Source organism: Schistocerca serialis, chromosome 4, assembly GCF_023864345.2.
Source record: "Schistocerca serialis cubense isolate TAMUIC-IGC-003099 chromosome 4, iqSchSeri2.2, whole genome shotgun sequence".
Lineage (NCBI taxonomy): Eukaryota > Metazoa > Arthropoda > Insecta > Orthoptera > Acrididae > Schistocerca > Schistocerca serialis.
In genome coordinates this window covers 328,375,591-328,392,149 of record NC_064641.1, presented here as the reverse complement: position 1 = coordinate 328,392,149, position 16,559 = coordinate 328,375,591, and the positions used below count along the sequence as shown (strand labels likewise).

Here is a 16,559-nt window from a genome sequence, read left to right as displayed (position 1 = left end):
ACTACTGGCCATTAAAATTGCATCACCAAGAAGAAATGCAGATGATAAACGGGCATTCATTGGACAAATATATTATACTAGAACTGACATGTGATAAGAGTTTCACGCAATTTGGGTGCATAGATCCTGAGAAATCAGTACCCACAAGAACCACCTCTGGCCGTAATAACGGCCTTGACACGCCTGGGCATTGAGTCAAACAGAGCTTGGATGGCGTGTACAGGTACAGCTGCCCATGCAGCTTCAACACGATGCCACAGTTCATCAAGAGTAGTGATTGGCGTATTGTAACGAGCCAGTTGCTCGGCCACCATTGACCAGACGTTTTCAATTGGTGAGAGATCTGGAGAACGTGCTGGCCAGGCCAGTTGTCGAACATTTTCTGTATCCAGAAAGGCCCGTACAGGACCTGCAACATACGGTCGTGCATTATCCTGATGAAATAAAGGGTTTTGCAGGGATCGAATGAAGGGTAGAGCCACGGGTCGTAACACATCCGAAATGTAACGTCCACTATTCAAAGTGCCGTCAATGCCAACAAGAGGTGATCTAGACGAATAACCAATGGCACCCCATACCATCATGCCGGGCGATACGCCAGTATGGCGATGACGAATACACGCTTCCAATCTGCGTTCACCGCGATGTCGCCAAACACGGATGCGACCATCATGATGCTGTAAACAGAACCTGGATTCATCCGAAAAAATGACGTTTTGCCATTCGTGCACCCAGGTTCGTCGTTGAGTACACCATCGCAGGCGCTCCTGTCTGTGATGCAGCGTCAAGGGTAACCGCAGCTATTGACTCCGAGCTGATAGTCCATGCTGCTGCAAACGTCGTCGAACTGTTCGTGCAGATGGTTGTTGTCATGCAAACGTCCCCATCTGTTGACTCAGGGATCGAGACGTGGCTGCACGGTCAATTAGAGCCATGCGGATAAGATGCCTGTCATCTCGACTGCTAGTGATACGAGGCCGTTGGGATCTAGCACGGCCATCCGTATTACCCTCCTGAACCCACCGATTCCATATTCTGCTAACAGTCATTGGATCTAGACCAACAGGAGCAGCAATGTCGCGATACGATAAACCGCAATCGCGATAGGCTGCAATCCGACCTTTATCAAAGTCGGAAACGCGATGGTACGCATTTCTCCTGCTTACACGAGGCATCACAACAACTTTTCACCAGGCAACGCCGGTCAACTGCTGTTTGTGTATGAGAAATCGGTTGGAAGCTTTCCTCAGGTCAGCACGTTGTAGGTGTCGCCACCGGCGCCAACCTTGTGTGAATGCTCTGAAAAGCTAATCATTAGCATATCACAGAATCTTCTTCCTGTCGGTTAAATTTCGTGTCTGTAGCACGTCATCTTCGTGGTGTAGCAATTTTAATGGCCAGTAGTGTAGTAGACTAGGGTGGATACAGATTTTACATTGGATCATTTAACAACTGGTAGTGCGTGTGCGCGGCACACACGGCTCACCTTGAAGCCGACGCTGGCGGTGGTGGAGCAGAAGTACTCGTCGGCCTGCGAGTCGAGCAGCAGAGTGAGGCCCAGCTGTGTGCCACGGCCGCGCGGCCGCAGCGGGAAGGCGCCCTCGTCCGTGCCGGGCGGGTAGCCGCCCTCAGGGGTCCAGTCCACCGGCGTGCCCGGGAACGTCACGTTCAGGTCCGACAGGTCGCGGCTGACGACCACATCGAAAACCAAGCGCTGCTCAGCCGGCTACCCCACCCTTCACTGTCACAATGCACTAGTGACCTGTGTGCTGCCACACCATGAAAGGGACACGCAAGCATCCTCAAACCGGCAGAACGTAAGAGACGTCAAATTAATGTAAAGCATACAACTTGCTTCGATATGCGGTTCTTCTTCTTAATTTTTGGCAGATACGAGGACTGGTCGGCAAAGACTGAGAATGAGTGTTTCTCTGGCTTCTCTGATAGTTTTTTAACTCTACCATGAATATTTGAAGGAGCTGCTTTTCATGTATAATGACCAAAGCCTGTAGCACTCTCGTATCGGTACGCTGCTAATAACGCTGTATTTCTTAGAGCTGTCTGCATTTCGCATACCAAACAGTGGAAGTGACACGAGAAGAACAGTGCAGTGGAATAAAATTCTGTGTTCGTTTAAACCATACATCCACTGAAACTTACGAAAGCTGCAGCAGACATACGGTGAACATGCACTATCTCCTGCCACAGTATTTAGGTCGTTCAGGGACTTCGAAGAAGCCGAAGGTGTCAGAGTTAAGCAAGGTGGACCTGGTGTTTCGGCTTCTGCTGTGACTGAAGTCAACGTCAACACGGGTGCTCTTATTGTCCGTGAGAACTGCCGGATAATATTACGTATAGAAGTGTCTTTACCATTGTGCATGAACATCTCCATACGACACATTCTTGTTTGATGCAACATCTGTCGATTCCCGAACAAAACGCTATGCGAATGGAGACAAGGCATGAGGTGCTGCGTCTCTTTTTTGATGGAGACGACGCGTTTCCGGAATCGATTATCACCAGTGACATCATTACGATCACGAAGGAAAACGAGCCAGCGCATGTGGAAATGCCGGGATCTCCAACACCAAAAAGGCGAAAGTTGTTCCGTCTGCAGAAAAAGTGAGGGTGATCAAATTTTTTACTGTCAGTCAATAATTTAGGAACATGCAGTTCCACCCCTAAACTGAGAAACCACATTGCAAGGAAACGACCAGAACGTCCTCCGACTGGGTGGTGATTTCATAGTGAAAAAGCATGGGATGCAGTTACTGGCTCAGTTAAAATACCTGTGTACTGCATCTGCCTTATAGCCCCGCTCTTGCACCCTGTGACTTGTTTTTATCCACATCATCCAGTGATCTCTATACAACCTGGATGCAGAATCCTGGTCTCTGAATATAGAACTGCAGCGTGTCTGCAAATACACGTGCTTTGCATCGTCCGCCATATTGTAGTTTGGCAAACAAATTTCCATCAGTCTGCATGTGACAAAGAGTTGCAAACTGATTTCTTGTTCTGAACTTTATGTCAACATATGAAGTAATAGGCTTATGAGGGAGAGGAATTGAAAAGTATTTTCTTTTCTGTTCTAGTGACATTTCCTAGCAGCCATGTTGTGGTTTGGCAAGAAACGAAATGTGAGCATCTATGGCTGGCACGATAAAATGGCTGAAGTTCAACATCCAGGTAGCATAGATATCACTGAAATCATCTGACAAAGGATGGCCTGCACAATGTGTTCGAGAACGGCTAGAGATGCTATAAAAATGCTTCAAGTAGGAGGAAAGTACTTTGAAAAAGATCATGCAAAATCTGAAAAGGATTAATAAACATCCGTTAGAATAAACGAGTTTCACGCTTTCTAGAACAGCCCCCGTAATATCTCAGAAATAGATAATATGGAATTAGTTCCTAATTCTGAATCTGTAAATTATATTCACTGTATGGAGTTGTGTCAGGACTTTTCACAATTTCAGATCTCATATTTCAATGATTTGAGTAACTGAACCACAAATAATAAGATATCAATCAAAGTTCGATTATTTAAAATTAATGTTTTATTATTTTCGAGATATACTAAAATACTTCAATTAGTTAACTTAACATTTATAACGCTTTGTTACATCTGTACTATCAAGTCAATAATAACTTGAGATACTGTTTAATAGGAATCGCTGATACTGATAATGCTAAAGAGTATCGTGCGAGAGTTTTAAAAGTCACTGTCCACTACCTCCTCTCTTGCGGCTTTAGCATAAATTATAAAAGGCATAACGTAGGATTAGGGAGACCTTCTTGTCTTGTACTGGTACAGAATTGGTCACCGTATGTATAGGCGTACAGCCACCATACTGTATTGCGTGTTTAATGAATTATCTGGTCGAGTCCATTTACATTTGAATAGAATTATTATTGGATTCAACACCGCCACTAATATTTGTTTTAAAGTGGTTTCCAGAAATAAATTTTAATTTCTATGACGTAAAGAATCTGTAGTATATAACGAAAGCCCGATTAGCTGGCTAAAAGTTAACATCATACACAAATTCACTCTTGTCCTAGTAGCTAGAATTTTTTAACTATTATTATTATTATTGCTCCTGATTAAGCATTTTACTTTAACAGCGTCTTCAGATCAAATCTGTGGTACACGCAACTAACATTAAATGATGGAACAAACTTCTACGTATACAATCTTTAGAATAATTGTAGTAACGCGTAAGTTGGTCACACATCTTATGGACACATAGTATCTAGTCACAGTTTAAAACATCTTATTCATCTTCGAAAACTAGGAGTCAGACTATACGTTTCTTTGATAAGTGCTGAGTAAGAACTGTTCGTTAGTAAATTCGTTTTAAAGGATGTCTAAATTAATACTAGTCCGGCACCTTACCACTCCATAACTCCTACTATTCCAGGATTCATCCTCAGAGGTATTAATATATTACTTCAGTCATTCAGATCTACAAATTCATTAGGAACATATGAACACTCGTCGGCGAAAACCTACACGCACACACGAAGCTAAATAAGCAGAAGTAAGCGGTGGTGGTGGTGGTTAGTGTTTAACGTCCCGTCGACAATGAGGTCATTAGAGACGGAGCGCAAGCTCGGGTTAGGGAAGGATTGGGAAGGAAATCGGCCGTGCCCTTTCAAAGGAACCATCCCGGCATTTGCCTGAAACGATTTAGGGAAATCACGGAAAACCTAAATCTGGATAGCCGGAGACGGGATTGAACCGTCATCCTCCCGAATGCGAGTCCAGAAGTAAGCGTTTGCTACGTTGTGTACAGGTGTGAACACCGAACTAGACGAAGTCTGTAGGCAGCGTGTAGTAAACACGAGTTATCTAACGATCCGTCTACAACAGATGGCGTACGAAACACGAGTAAACTCGAGATCTGTTTTCAATGTGTTTAAGAAACGAAGCCTTTATGTAATGATCCATTTTAGTACTAGCCACGCATAAGTGCCACTATTTGAACTCTGATATAAAGCTTATTGTAAAAGTATGTAATCATTTCATATTTGCTGTACGCCGTTCACTACAGCCACATGGTGGCGGAAGATTTTCACTTTGTAATGAGCCGCACTGCGACAGCGAGTTTGATTTTTGATGGTGAGTAATGTGTTTTAACACTGAGCACATACCGTGCATCCATCAGGTATGTAACCAACCTAAGAAGCACCAGTATTGCTCTAAACATTGTTCATATAAAAGTATTGTTTGTACAAAAGTTGTGCTAAAGTGTGTTCCATACTTAGTTCTCTGTACCACACAGCTGATCTAAAGATGCTTTTAAAGCAAAACGCATGATCAGGAACTATAGTAAAAAGGATATAGCTACCGCGACCGGAGTGTATCATTAAGCGAAAAATGGTCGCATACTACTTGAAAGACTCTTTGATAAACGTAATGAAGCATCTTATATTGAACAATATAACAACTTACGGATTCCTGAACAACAAATTGCGATGTACTTTGTTGAATGAACAACAGATTCCTTCGTCCGTTATTGCCGGGTTGAAGAGATCGTTACAATCTCTGGTTTCTCCGCCATATCGGCAGACCACCAGCATCTCGTGGCACGGTTGTCCCACCTGTAAACAATACAACTCAAGCAATAGCTGTTCGTGGACAGATCCCGCTACAGGAATCGCACATGGTATGAATACACTATCTGATCAAAAGTATCCGAACACCTGTATGTGGACGTTTATACTGGGTGAGTCCACACTTCACCTTTATGGCGGTCTGATCTCTGCTGGGGACACTTTCAATGAGGTGTCTGAATGTGCATGTACGAATGGCAGCCCATTCTGCCTGAAGATCCGAAGCCAAATAAGGTAGTGACGTTGGGGTGTGGAGCGAAGACCCCGTAGTAACTCACGCCGAAGGTGTTCCATTATGTTCGGGTGGGGCCTCAGGGCGAACAGTCCGTTTCAGGAATGTTATTGTCCACCAACCGTTGCCTCATAGACGCTGCTTCATGACAGGGTGCATCGTCACACTGTTCCTCTACTGTGCACATTGCGCAATACTGTAAAATCTGTTCGTATCCTTCCGCATTTAGCGTTTTCAAGCGCAGCAAGAGGGCCGACCCTAACCACGAGAAATACCCTCACACAGTAAGACCACCTCTTCCGCATTTCTCAGTTGGAATTACGCGTGATGTCAGATAACATTCCCAAGGCATTCGCCAGACCCGAAACTTTCTATCGGATTGCGACAGAGCTTAGCTTAATTCATCATTCCAAGTCACTCGTTTACAGTCATCCACTGTCCAGTGACGTCGCACGTTACACCACCTCAAACCCCGCTTGGCTTCGACTACAAGAACGTGTGGTTTATGATAACACTGTACGCCATTATTTGTAACTATCTACTCACATTGTGTTAGGTGGGCTGCTGGCAGCACTTTGGAACTCACGAGTGTTTTCTTCTGCTGACTTCATGTGTCATGTGACTTTTTACAGTCACTTTCCACTATGATCAACGGTCCGTGTCCGTCAGTACATGACTTCTGCCTGGTTTTGGTTTAGCAGTGGTTGTTTCTTCGCATTTCCACTTAACAATCACCTTACCAACAGTCGACTTGGTCAGCTCTTTAGAATGGTTTAAACGTCCGTGGTGGTTCTGTTACTCAAGTGACAGTGACTAGTCCAGATTCGAAGTCACTCAGCTATCCTGACTGACCCGTTCAGCTGTCACTGTTCCTCTACTGGCAACACTCCCCGTCTGCTTTCATACTGCCGGCCGTTGTGGCCGAGCGGTTCTAGGCGCTTCAGTCTGGAACCGCGTGACCGCTAAGGCCACAGGGTCGAATCCCGCCTCGGGCATGGATGTGTGTGATATCCTTCGGTTAGGTAGGTTTAAGTCGTTCTAAGTTCTAGGGGACTGATGACCTCAGATGTTAAGTCCCACAGCGCTCAGAGCCATTTGAACCATTTGCTTTCATACTGGCGGGTCCACCTCTCAAGATATCTAACGGTCTGTTCCACGTTTCTTGGAAGTGCGCAAATACTTTTGATCAGATAACGTACGTCGGAACCATATCGCTAGATTTGCGACGAAGGCATTGAAGTTTCTGAAACAAAAATCCAGGTTACCGCATCTGTTTCCGTCAGTACAACGTGTAAGAAATTTGTTTTTGTCCTGCCGTCTATGTGCAGTCTAACACACATGAAATGTACTCGCAATTGCGAATACAAACAATCATCATTTGTATAAGGGTATGACGACTGTGGAAATTTGTGCGGACCACGACTCAAACCCACATTTCCCGCTTCAAGCGAGTGATCGTCTTAACTGCATTGGCTATACGTGCAATACTCACGACCAGACCCAAACTTCATTGTGTCGTCGTTCCAGCTTCACAACCAGTACTCGTCGACATATTATGTAATTACCGTAGAGGGGAGGACATTTTCAATTGAAACTCGCTGCCTTGTTTCGACTGATAAATACGATATTCCAATGCCTGTGTTGCTAACATTTCTGAATATCCAGAAATTAGTTATCAGTTAACCTGCTCGATCCGTTTCCAAATAAGTTAAAATAGGGAGAGGCAAGATATTTACGATCACATTTCAGAAAAGCTACAAGATCAAGATAGTTTCAACATCGGACGACCAATGTGACAGCATACGCATCTAAATTTCTGATTAAAATAATAGTCGGTAAAGAAAACCCCTTTCCCTTCATAACTGATAAGTATGTCAAAGGATTAATTGTCATTTTGCGCTTAATTGTTGAATAAGTAGTTTATCTTGCGGATAAGAATGGCTATTACTCCTTTTTTCCCTTTTTCCAACTGAATTCAGCTACAAAAAGTGTCTAATACTTTGCATTATCTATAACGTAAAGAGAAGAACTAGAAAATAGTAAGGAACAGCTACAGAGTAAACCGTTGTATTGCAAAGTGGAATAAAGTGCTAAGAATCGTAATAAAAGTTGGAATAGGCTACAAAGGCGATTAAGCAACGTACAGAATCTGCGTAACACAAGTAGCAACAGTAAAAGAACAAAATAAAGTCTCTTTAGAAGGATGTGAGAACGGGTTGCTGCCTATTGTCAGCACAACGTAACTCCTTACGTCGTAGAAGACAAGAAAGAAGTGATGGAAAACTCTAAGACTTAAATAAAATTATAAGTGAAGTAGACACCAATTTTGAATTTTGGAGATCAAAAAACCATTCCATGAAAAGAAGAGAGACAGTACTACTGGATACAATGCCCAGGGAACGTAGTTCACAGCACAGAAAAGAATAAAACAAAAAAGACGTAACTAGTGAAGGGTTCAAAATGGTTCAAACGGCTCTGAGCACTATGGGACTTAACATCTGTAGTCATCAGTCCCCTAGAACTTAGAACTACTTAAACCTAACTAACCTAAGGACATCACACACATCCATGCCCGAGGCAGGATTCGAACCTGCGACCGTAGCGGTCACGCGGTTCCAGACTGAAGCGCCTAGAACCGCACGGCCACACAGGCCAGCCTAGTGAAGGGCACTGGCAACAAAACAAGTGAATCTCTATCAGTTAATCAGTGAAGTAATTTACGCCTGTCATAGGTAATTATACTTCTGGTCAGTTTCTATCTTTCTCATTTCCTTAATCGATGTAATCAACTGACCACAAAAATTTTTAGAAACACTACAGAAGTTGCAATCCTCCTATAATGATATACATCCCCTACACACCCGCGATTGAGAGTGCGCAACGCGAACATCGTGGCTTGGTGATTATCGGAACGGAGTGCGTCGCATAGGTCACGTGCCTCGAGCGTCCTGAGTTGTTGCGTTTATGTGGAGACCAATAATATGAGCGCTGTGAAAGTGTTTAACACGTGACGGGGGTGTACGATACCGCGTCGTGAGATACACATCCCGGTACAGTGCTCTGTAGTTTTACGTTTAGTTAATAGTGAATTGCGCCATGAAATGAAAATTACGCCATGAAATGAACTTTGAGAAAGGTTATTTTTCCGCTAAGGAAAAGCCAAAAGTGAAGAAGTAATTAAAACTCTGTATATTAACTGTTTTATTGATCTGATGTCCTAGAAAATTTATATCTATTATATCTATGTATCGGTAGTGCATCTAAGTTAATGTACATCAATCGAACCGAAGCCTGTCTGAGCTATATTATTAACATATACAATGTGATCAGTGCAGGCAGAGTAATTTGTGACTGAATAGATAATGTATCAAATAGCAAAAGAATTTGACTGTCGTTAATTTGTGACTGTACACCCAGTACTTGATGCACCTTTTGCAACTACTTCATTACAGCGTACATCGAATAACATCTGGAAGAACCATTGAAATTGAGTTTATTTGCAAGTAACGTGATGCACCTTCTTCCAAGTAAGTGCAATGGGAAACGATCTTCATATCATCATATGTCCATCTTACCTGTGATACGAGTCAATGTCAGTGTATGAAGGACATGTAATGGTGTCTGTAGTCGCCGCGAGAAGCAGTACACAGTTCCCTGTAGTCGCTGCCACGTTGCTTAAAAAGTCAAAGAATTTTCCTAGATGGCATGTAACATCTCGCAACATGGACGACGCACGGATGAGATCAGAATGATTAGAATAGGTGGAAAGGTATTCCTGCAAAAGAGGTCTAGTGGCTCACAGAAAGTGACAACAATTTTAAGAATAAAGTTGCTGAAACTATGCGTATAACACGCAGAATTGTGCTTAAGTAAACTGAAGGGGCGAGGAAAACTATTTTTCATCGTTTGCTTGGAACATTGCCCGGTTGTAGTTAGTTCCACAAGAGACCTTCGACAGGAATGACGATCATCACTGCAGCAAACTGTAAGTAGAAGATGTTGCAGGAAAATCTATTTGACAAGACCTACTTAATGAAAGACTCTCTGCAGACCCTATCGCGACCTGCGTTCGCCAACCGTTAGAAATATAGGCATACGCGTTGCTATACATGCATAAATGAAAAATCACATATAACACATAATGTACCATTCTGTAACATAATTAATAGAAGAAGCTAATATAGTACGAGCGATACATTTGTGTGATATGACCAGAATTATGTTTGTCATATGGCGGACCCAACTTCGCACACATTACCCTCAATATTTGCAACCAGTAGTGCTCCAAATTCTGAGAAACCAGTAAGTCAATAATTGTTTGCATCAGGAAGGAATCGTTCATCCAGTATTTTAAATTGTATTAGCTGGTACCCGGCGCGCTGCTGCCTCAGAAGAAATAATTGAGGAAATACCGTTTGAAATTTGAAAGCGTTACTTTAATCAGGAATGATAGAAAAAGTAATATTTATTTTATTGTTGATAATGAATACATTTACTGAAATTGAATAATGCACAAAGGAGACGTGTAAATGATATTTATTTTGCTGACTTTATCATTCAAGCGCTTTAGGGTAGACAATATCTTTTTGTTTTTTCGTCTATAGTTGGCCGTCCGATTCGTGAGCATGTAACATACATGTGGCCGTGTGAAAAACATGGATTCTCTAGATTCCATTCGCACATTTGAAGTGACTGGCCTAGTGCCTTGTTAATGGACATTTAGAACGCAAGTTCAATGGAGAAATCAAAAGGCATGTCGGTGGGAATGATAGGAATGAGTTCAATGAGCATATCTTCTCCTTTCGACTTTCCATTAAGAACTGTTGCCTCGAAGAGATTCAGCATCAGTTTCTTCACAGTGAGTCTTGTTGTATTAGACAATCGGGATGAATTAGTATTCCGCAAGAGAATAATTGACACTTAAGGCAATAACAGCCCTCAGGCGCAAAAATGAAGTCTTTTGACCTAGGTTTCGGCAACTACTAAGAGTACCTTCATCAGAAGTAAAACATTCAAACTGGCATGTTATATCAAGCGATAAAGCTTCGGTTACAAAATTTTAAAATAGGAAACACAGAAAGTAAGCCACCATGGCCTGCACATACATGTCGAGCTGCAGCAGTATCAGACTTTTGAATGTTTTACTTCTGATGAAGGCACTCTTAGTAGTTGCCGAAACCTAGGTCAAAAAACTTCGTTTTTGAGACCGGGGGCTGTTATTGCTTTAATTTTACTTTGTAAACGGTCGCTGACAACGCAGCCATGTTCGAAACTTTAATAATTGACACCCCTACTTTGAGCAATTTGTATGGTGTCACACCAGGAAGAGCCAACGAATTTAAGAATTTTAAAGGATAATCGAGAACTTCTTCCGCGTTCATGATGCTGTCAATCGGTTTATAGGTAAGAGAATCGTCAGCCTGCAATTTTTTCTTGAATTGCATAGTTGATTGCATTGACATCAGTGTTTTTTGACACCAAAGTAGCACGTTCGCAAAGCCATTTATGATTTTTATAATTGGTGACAATTTGCGAAAAAATTTTCTGAAAGTAGTTCGACGGATGGCACAATGACGTAAAATTCCAGTTAGAATGAAATACATTTTATGATAGCATCAACTGGTATTTTTGCTTTGCCAGTGTTCAATAGCTGTTCTGGAAATGTGGCTGCCGACTCATTGCACTGGGAACGTACGCACGTATTGGTCTTTAAAGTGAGTTTTTCGCACATGTCTCCACAGACGGGATGCTTTGAGACAAGCATTGAGATCATCAGTTGGTGCTGATGTAGCTATCACTGGAAGAGTTTTTCTAAAGTCTCCAAGATAATAAAATGAAAGCGCCACCGAACGGTTGTACATTTGATCGTAAATAGTTAAGAGTATGACGAGGCGCTTCCTTTAGGTGTAGGTTCTCAATGGCTGGGCTGTTATTAATTCATTTATAAACGCGACAGTTCCATTGTTGACGCAACATTAGGCAATCACTCATACACACGCCGTATGTAGACCAACACCTAGTGATCTACGCTGCATGTAGTGTGCTCAGTTCTGTTAGTGTGCAGAAACAGTAAAACGACAATGAAATATTCATAACCTACATCTTATCTCATAAATGAATTGAGATATCAAAAAGAGATTTTGCTAAATGAAAGCACACAATGAGAAGAGTATTTTGCCATATGCTTAATACGCAAAACTTTCTTATCAAATGCAGTACGCAAATTACTACAGATTGTTTCACTGTATTAATGCAATATCTGGAGGGCTATCGATAGCTGGTCAAGTGCGATTTTCTGTATATTTTCCAACAACATAAACGAAGAAATTAGACGTTTGTTTTACATCAAGAACGACTTTTTCATAAACTCGTGATTTGCTTTGCTCTCAGCTGCTACCTTAATACACTGTTTCAAGATACTGTCGCAATTGAAGCTAATTTTAATGCGTCAACAAGAGAAATTAGATATTATTCCAAACTCGTCACTGATGGCACTTTTCTGGAGGAAAAAAGGGAGTAGTTGTTCACAATAACTATGACTATTAACGAAAGGAATAAAGCTGACGAATGAAACTAAGAGGTGAGAAAGATATTTTTTTATCGAATAGGTTTTTAATCGTTTTGAGGGAGATTGCAGAGCAGCTGGTTTGCACGAGTTGCCGTTGGCGCTGTCTACTAAGCCAGCCACCTGCCTCCGAATGTTGCCACGAAGCCTACCCCGTATGAGAAGGGCCGTAAGCCGTCGGCACACGGGCTGTACTTTCGAACGTCATCGTTGAGCGTGCCGAGTTCAACGGGCTACCGAAAGCTCGCAAACGATGCGCCTTGTGCATACGGTCTGCGAGTCTCAGTGAGGTATACGCAAACGTTGCGCGCTCCAGCGGCAGTTGTCCGCTGTATCTGGCTCGCAATCACACCGTTTGTTGACGAAATGAAAGGGCGTAAAATTCCTACGTTAGCTCTATTAAAAGGCACATTTGCTCCATTTTCCATACGCTAGTCATGTTGTTCTGTCTGTAGTATACGTAAATAAAAACTGAAATATCCATGAACATGTTATAAAGAAAAAATGAAAGTTTCATATACAGTCAGTAAGGACACCAGCGTGCAAAAATTGCATTACAAATAGTGTGATGCAAATTTGCTATAGTCTTCCATGTTAGATAAAACTATTACATCATTCTCACTTTTTAGTGAAACCCTGAGATCATTCTTATTTGGTCACAGTTTCTATTTAGTAGCAGACGTTAGAATGTGTGAAATACAAGACTAAACAAGAAAGCGTAAAATAGCTTGCTGCAAGTATTGATATCTCTTGTGCATAAAGCTTTTTGAACGTGCCCACTCCTGAGAGAAAGCGCACTTATCTTTACACAAAATCGCGTATTACAGAATATAGTTGTATTAGATCAATAAGAAAGTTTCAGACCATATTATAAAACGCGAAATTGAGTAAAAGAATATGTATACATGTAATGTGACGCGAACCTGCACCACATCACGTACCAATTTTTATCACAGCATTTCTATTCATTACGCTACACTTAAATTCTGTAACATCTGATTTGGTCTTGTATGTTTCCCTTCATTATATCACACCATATCGTACGAATGAACGACGGGTTTTCGAAATATCACTTTACTAGTACTTTCAAAAATGGTTCAAATGGCTCTGAGCACTATGGGATTCAACTGCTGTGGTCATCAGTCCCCTAGAACTTAGAACTACTTAAACCTAACTAACCTAAGGACATCACACAAACCCATGCCCGAGGCAGGATTCGAACCTGCGACCGTAGCAGCAGCGCGGCTCCGGACTGGAGCGCCTAGAACCGCACGGCCACCGCGGCCGGCTACTAGTACTTTGATGTGGCATATATTCATAGGATGTATGTTATAATATAGAAAAATGGGCGTCAACTGAAATCCAAAATGGCGTGTCCCGATTCTATAATGAAAAGAGATGACGTGTACGTGACGTAGGTGACGTTATTCCATCTGATTAGTGTACGTTCAAACGCATGTTCAGAATATCTGTCATGGTTGATACTGCTCTACACGTCCGGAAAGATTCCCCAACGTGATTTTTCGCGCTATGACGTCAGAAAGTCTGTACCCTCAATGTTGACATTCTAATGCACGGACCGTGTGTCGACGGCTTTACGGTCATCAGCACCCAGCATCTCTAGGCAACAGCCCATACACACGAGATTGGTGAATCTGCTCATTGACTTAAATTGTGAGAACCTTGTCACGTGCATATCAGTCGAAATGTTTAATATCCCATTCTTTTCAAAATCCACAGATCTAAGGTACAGTACATTTTACCAATAACTTTATACGCTTGTACCATATTTCTGTTTCTCTTGTCATTTGTGTTTAAAAAAAGAAAAGAAGAGGAAGGAAATCGTTTCAGATACCTGCCAAACACAAACATTATAGAAATGATAAAATACCAAAAACTATAGTTGTAGAAAAAGGTCTACAGAAGACACTTACTAAAAGATGAAACAGATCAGTGGGACATCTACTGCAACAACCAAGAGTAGTTAACCTGTCTCTGAAAGAAGTAGAGAGGAATAATAGAGGAGGCAGTCGAACACTGTGATACTAAAAAAAATATTTATTAATGATATTGGGTGTAGTAGCTACGTAGAGACTGTGGTACTGAAAGTATAGATGATAACACTGATGTCTTTCCTGCCTGAAAACTTCAGGTAAACATTTTTTATTTTATTTTTCAGTGTACTTACATCAGCTTTAATGCAACATACCAATATAAACTTGTCTCTGCTTCATGTTGAGTTTACGAGATAGTGACAACACTGTATTGTTTTCCTCAATTGACGTAGATCTTCGCAGCGATGCTCGCCGCGATGTATTTTTCGACAGCCAGTGAATGCGAGAATATGTCATCCACATTACCAGTCAAGATTATCGTTGCGCTTTATAATATACTTTTATATTTTATATATTCTGATTTGCGGATTCCCTGTACATTGTTGCATAGCTCAATACAGTTTATCATATAATCATCGGATGATAAATAACAGACATTAATATACATTAGTCTGAGTAAAGCACCTTGATGAAAAATGATAATGGAAACAACTCAAGATGAGAGAATTAGATAAAATAAGATATCGGAATTTTTCGAAGTATTAGAGTTGTAAGCTCGAAGAATATGGCACAGATTTCTCCTTCCAATGCCTTTCTTATACAATTTTAGCGTTCTGTACCTCAGTCGGCAAAAACGGAATCCTTAAAGGATCACTTCGTTCTCCGTCTGTCTGTTTGTCCGACTGAGAAGACCCCTTTTTCTCACGAACGGATAGAGGTGCGAAGTTGAAATTTATTTCAGATACTGATATCTACGGTCCCTTGGCGGTGTAAAAATTTAACCTTCAATGTTAGTGTTATCAACAGATAAGGCCATTTCCATCGCATATTTCGATACTCGCAAACTCACTCATCGAAACCTATAAAGTACTTCCCTTTGAACTAGAATGATGAAATTCGACAAGAAGCAAGGCTTCGCGGTAAAAGTGAAGAAAATATAGTAAAATTGTTAATTTGTAATTATGTGACGTGAAAAAATATTTTTCTGCCATTTGTTGTCCATCTGTCTGTCTGTCTGACGTCGTCTGTAAACATCACCTTTTCTCGGGAACGGGTATTGTTCATATAGCTATCAAGTTGAAATATATGTCGGGGACTAAGGTCTACAGTCCGTTGGCGGTGTAAAAGAATGTAAGTTTCTAAATCAATGCAACCAAACAATATAGCTATTTATGTCAAAACCTATAGATGAACTGCTTATATGCAGGGTTGCCAGAAATAGTATGAAAAGCTTGTAAGGGTGTTACAGGGTAGTCTGTTCTGTGATAATGCAAAACGATTTAGGTAAGATGTCTGCATGATGCGAAAATTGGCAATTGACCTTAAATGGAAAGTCATCTACATGCGTGAAAAAATGAATTCGTTTCAGTTGCAGTGTACGATAAATCAAACAAATCTAAAAGCCACAAATTCAAGTAAATACGTAGGAATTACTATTACGAACAACATAAACTGGTAAGAACACACAGAAAATGTGGGGAAGGCGAATCAAAGACTGCGTTTTATAGGCAGAGCGCTTAGAAGATGCAATAGAGCTGCTAAAAAGACCTCTTGCACTACGCTTGTCCGTGCTGCACGGTGTGGGATCCTCACCAGATAGAATTAAAGGAATACATCGAAAAAAAAGTTCAAAGAAGAGCACCACGTTTTGTATTTCGAGGAATAGGAGAGAGCGTGTCACGGACATGATACAGGATATGGGGTGCACATCATTAAAGCAAATCTTCCCACAAAATGCCAATCATCAACTTTCTCTTCCGAACGTGAAAACATTTTGTTGAGGCCGACCTATGAGGGACAAACGATCATCTTAATAAAATAACAGAAATGAGAGCCGGCACGGAAAGACATGTTTTCATTTATTCCGAGTGATGTTCAAGAGTGGGATAATAGAGAATTAGTGCGAAGGTTGTTCGGTGAACCCTCTGTCACATAAGTGTGATTTGCAGATTAACCATGTAGTAGATGTTGTGAGACAACGGGCGAGTTGTGGCGCCCTGGAAATATTATACACTCCTGGAAATGGAAAAAAGAACACATTGACACCGGTGTGTCAGACCCACCATACTTGCTCCGGACACTGCGAGAG

At 41.5% G+C, this 16,559-nt stretch overlaps 1 protein-coding gene across 1 annotated transcript in view; it reads right to left on the bottom strand.

The window, feature by feature from the left end:
• Nucleotides 1-16,559, bottom strand: part of LOC126474441 (pickpocket protein 28-like) — a 217,466-nt gene that overhangs the window by 55,644 nt on the left and 145,263 nt on the right. The window contains exons 5-6 of the mRNA XM_050101911.1: nucleotides 5,459-5,607; nucleotides 1,487-1,688 (exon numbers count right to left, since the gene is read on the bottom strand). Coding sequence (XP_049957868.1) covers nucleotides 1,487-1,688; nucleotides 5,459-5,607 — 351 coding nt within the window. The remainder of the gene's footprint in view (nucleotides 1-1,486; nucleotides 1,689-5,458; nucleotides 5,608-16,559) is intronic.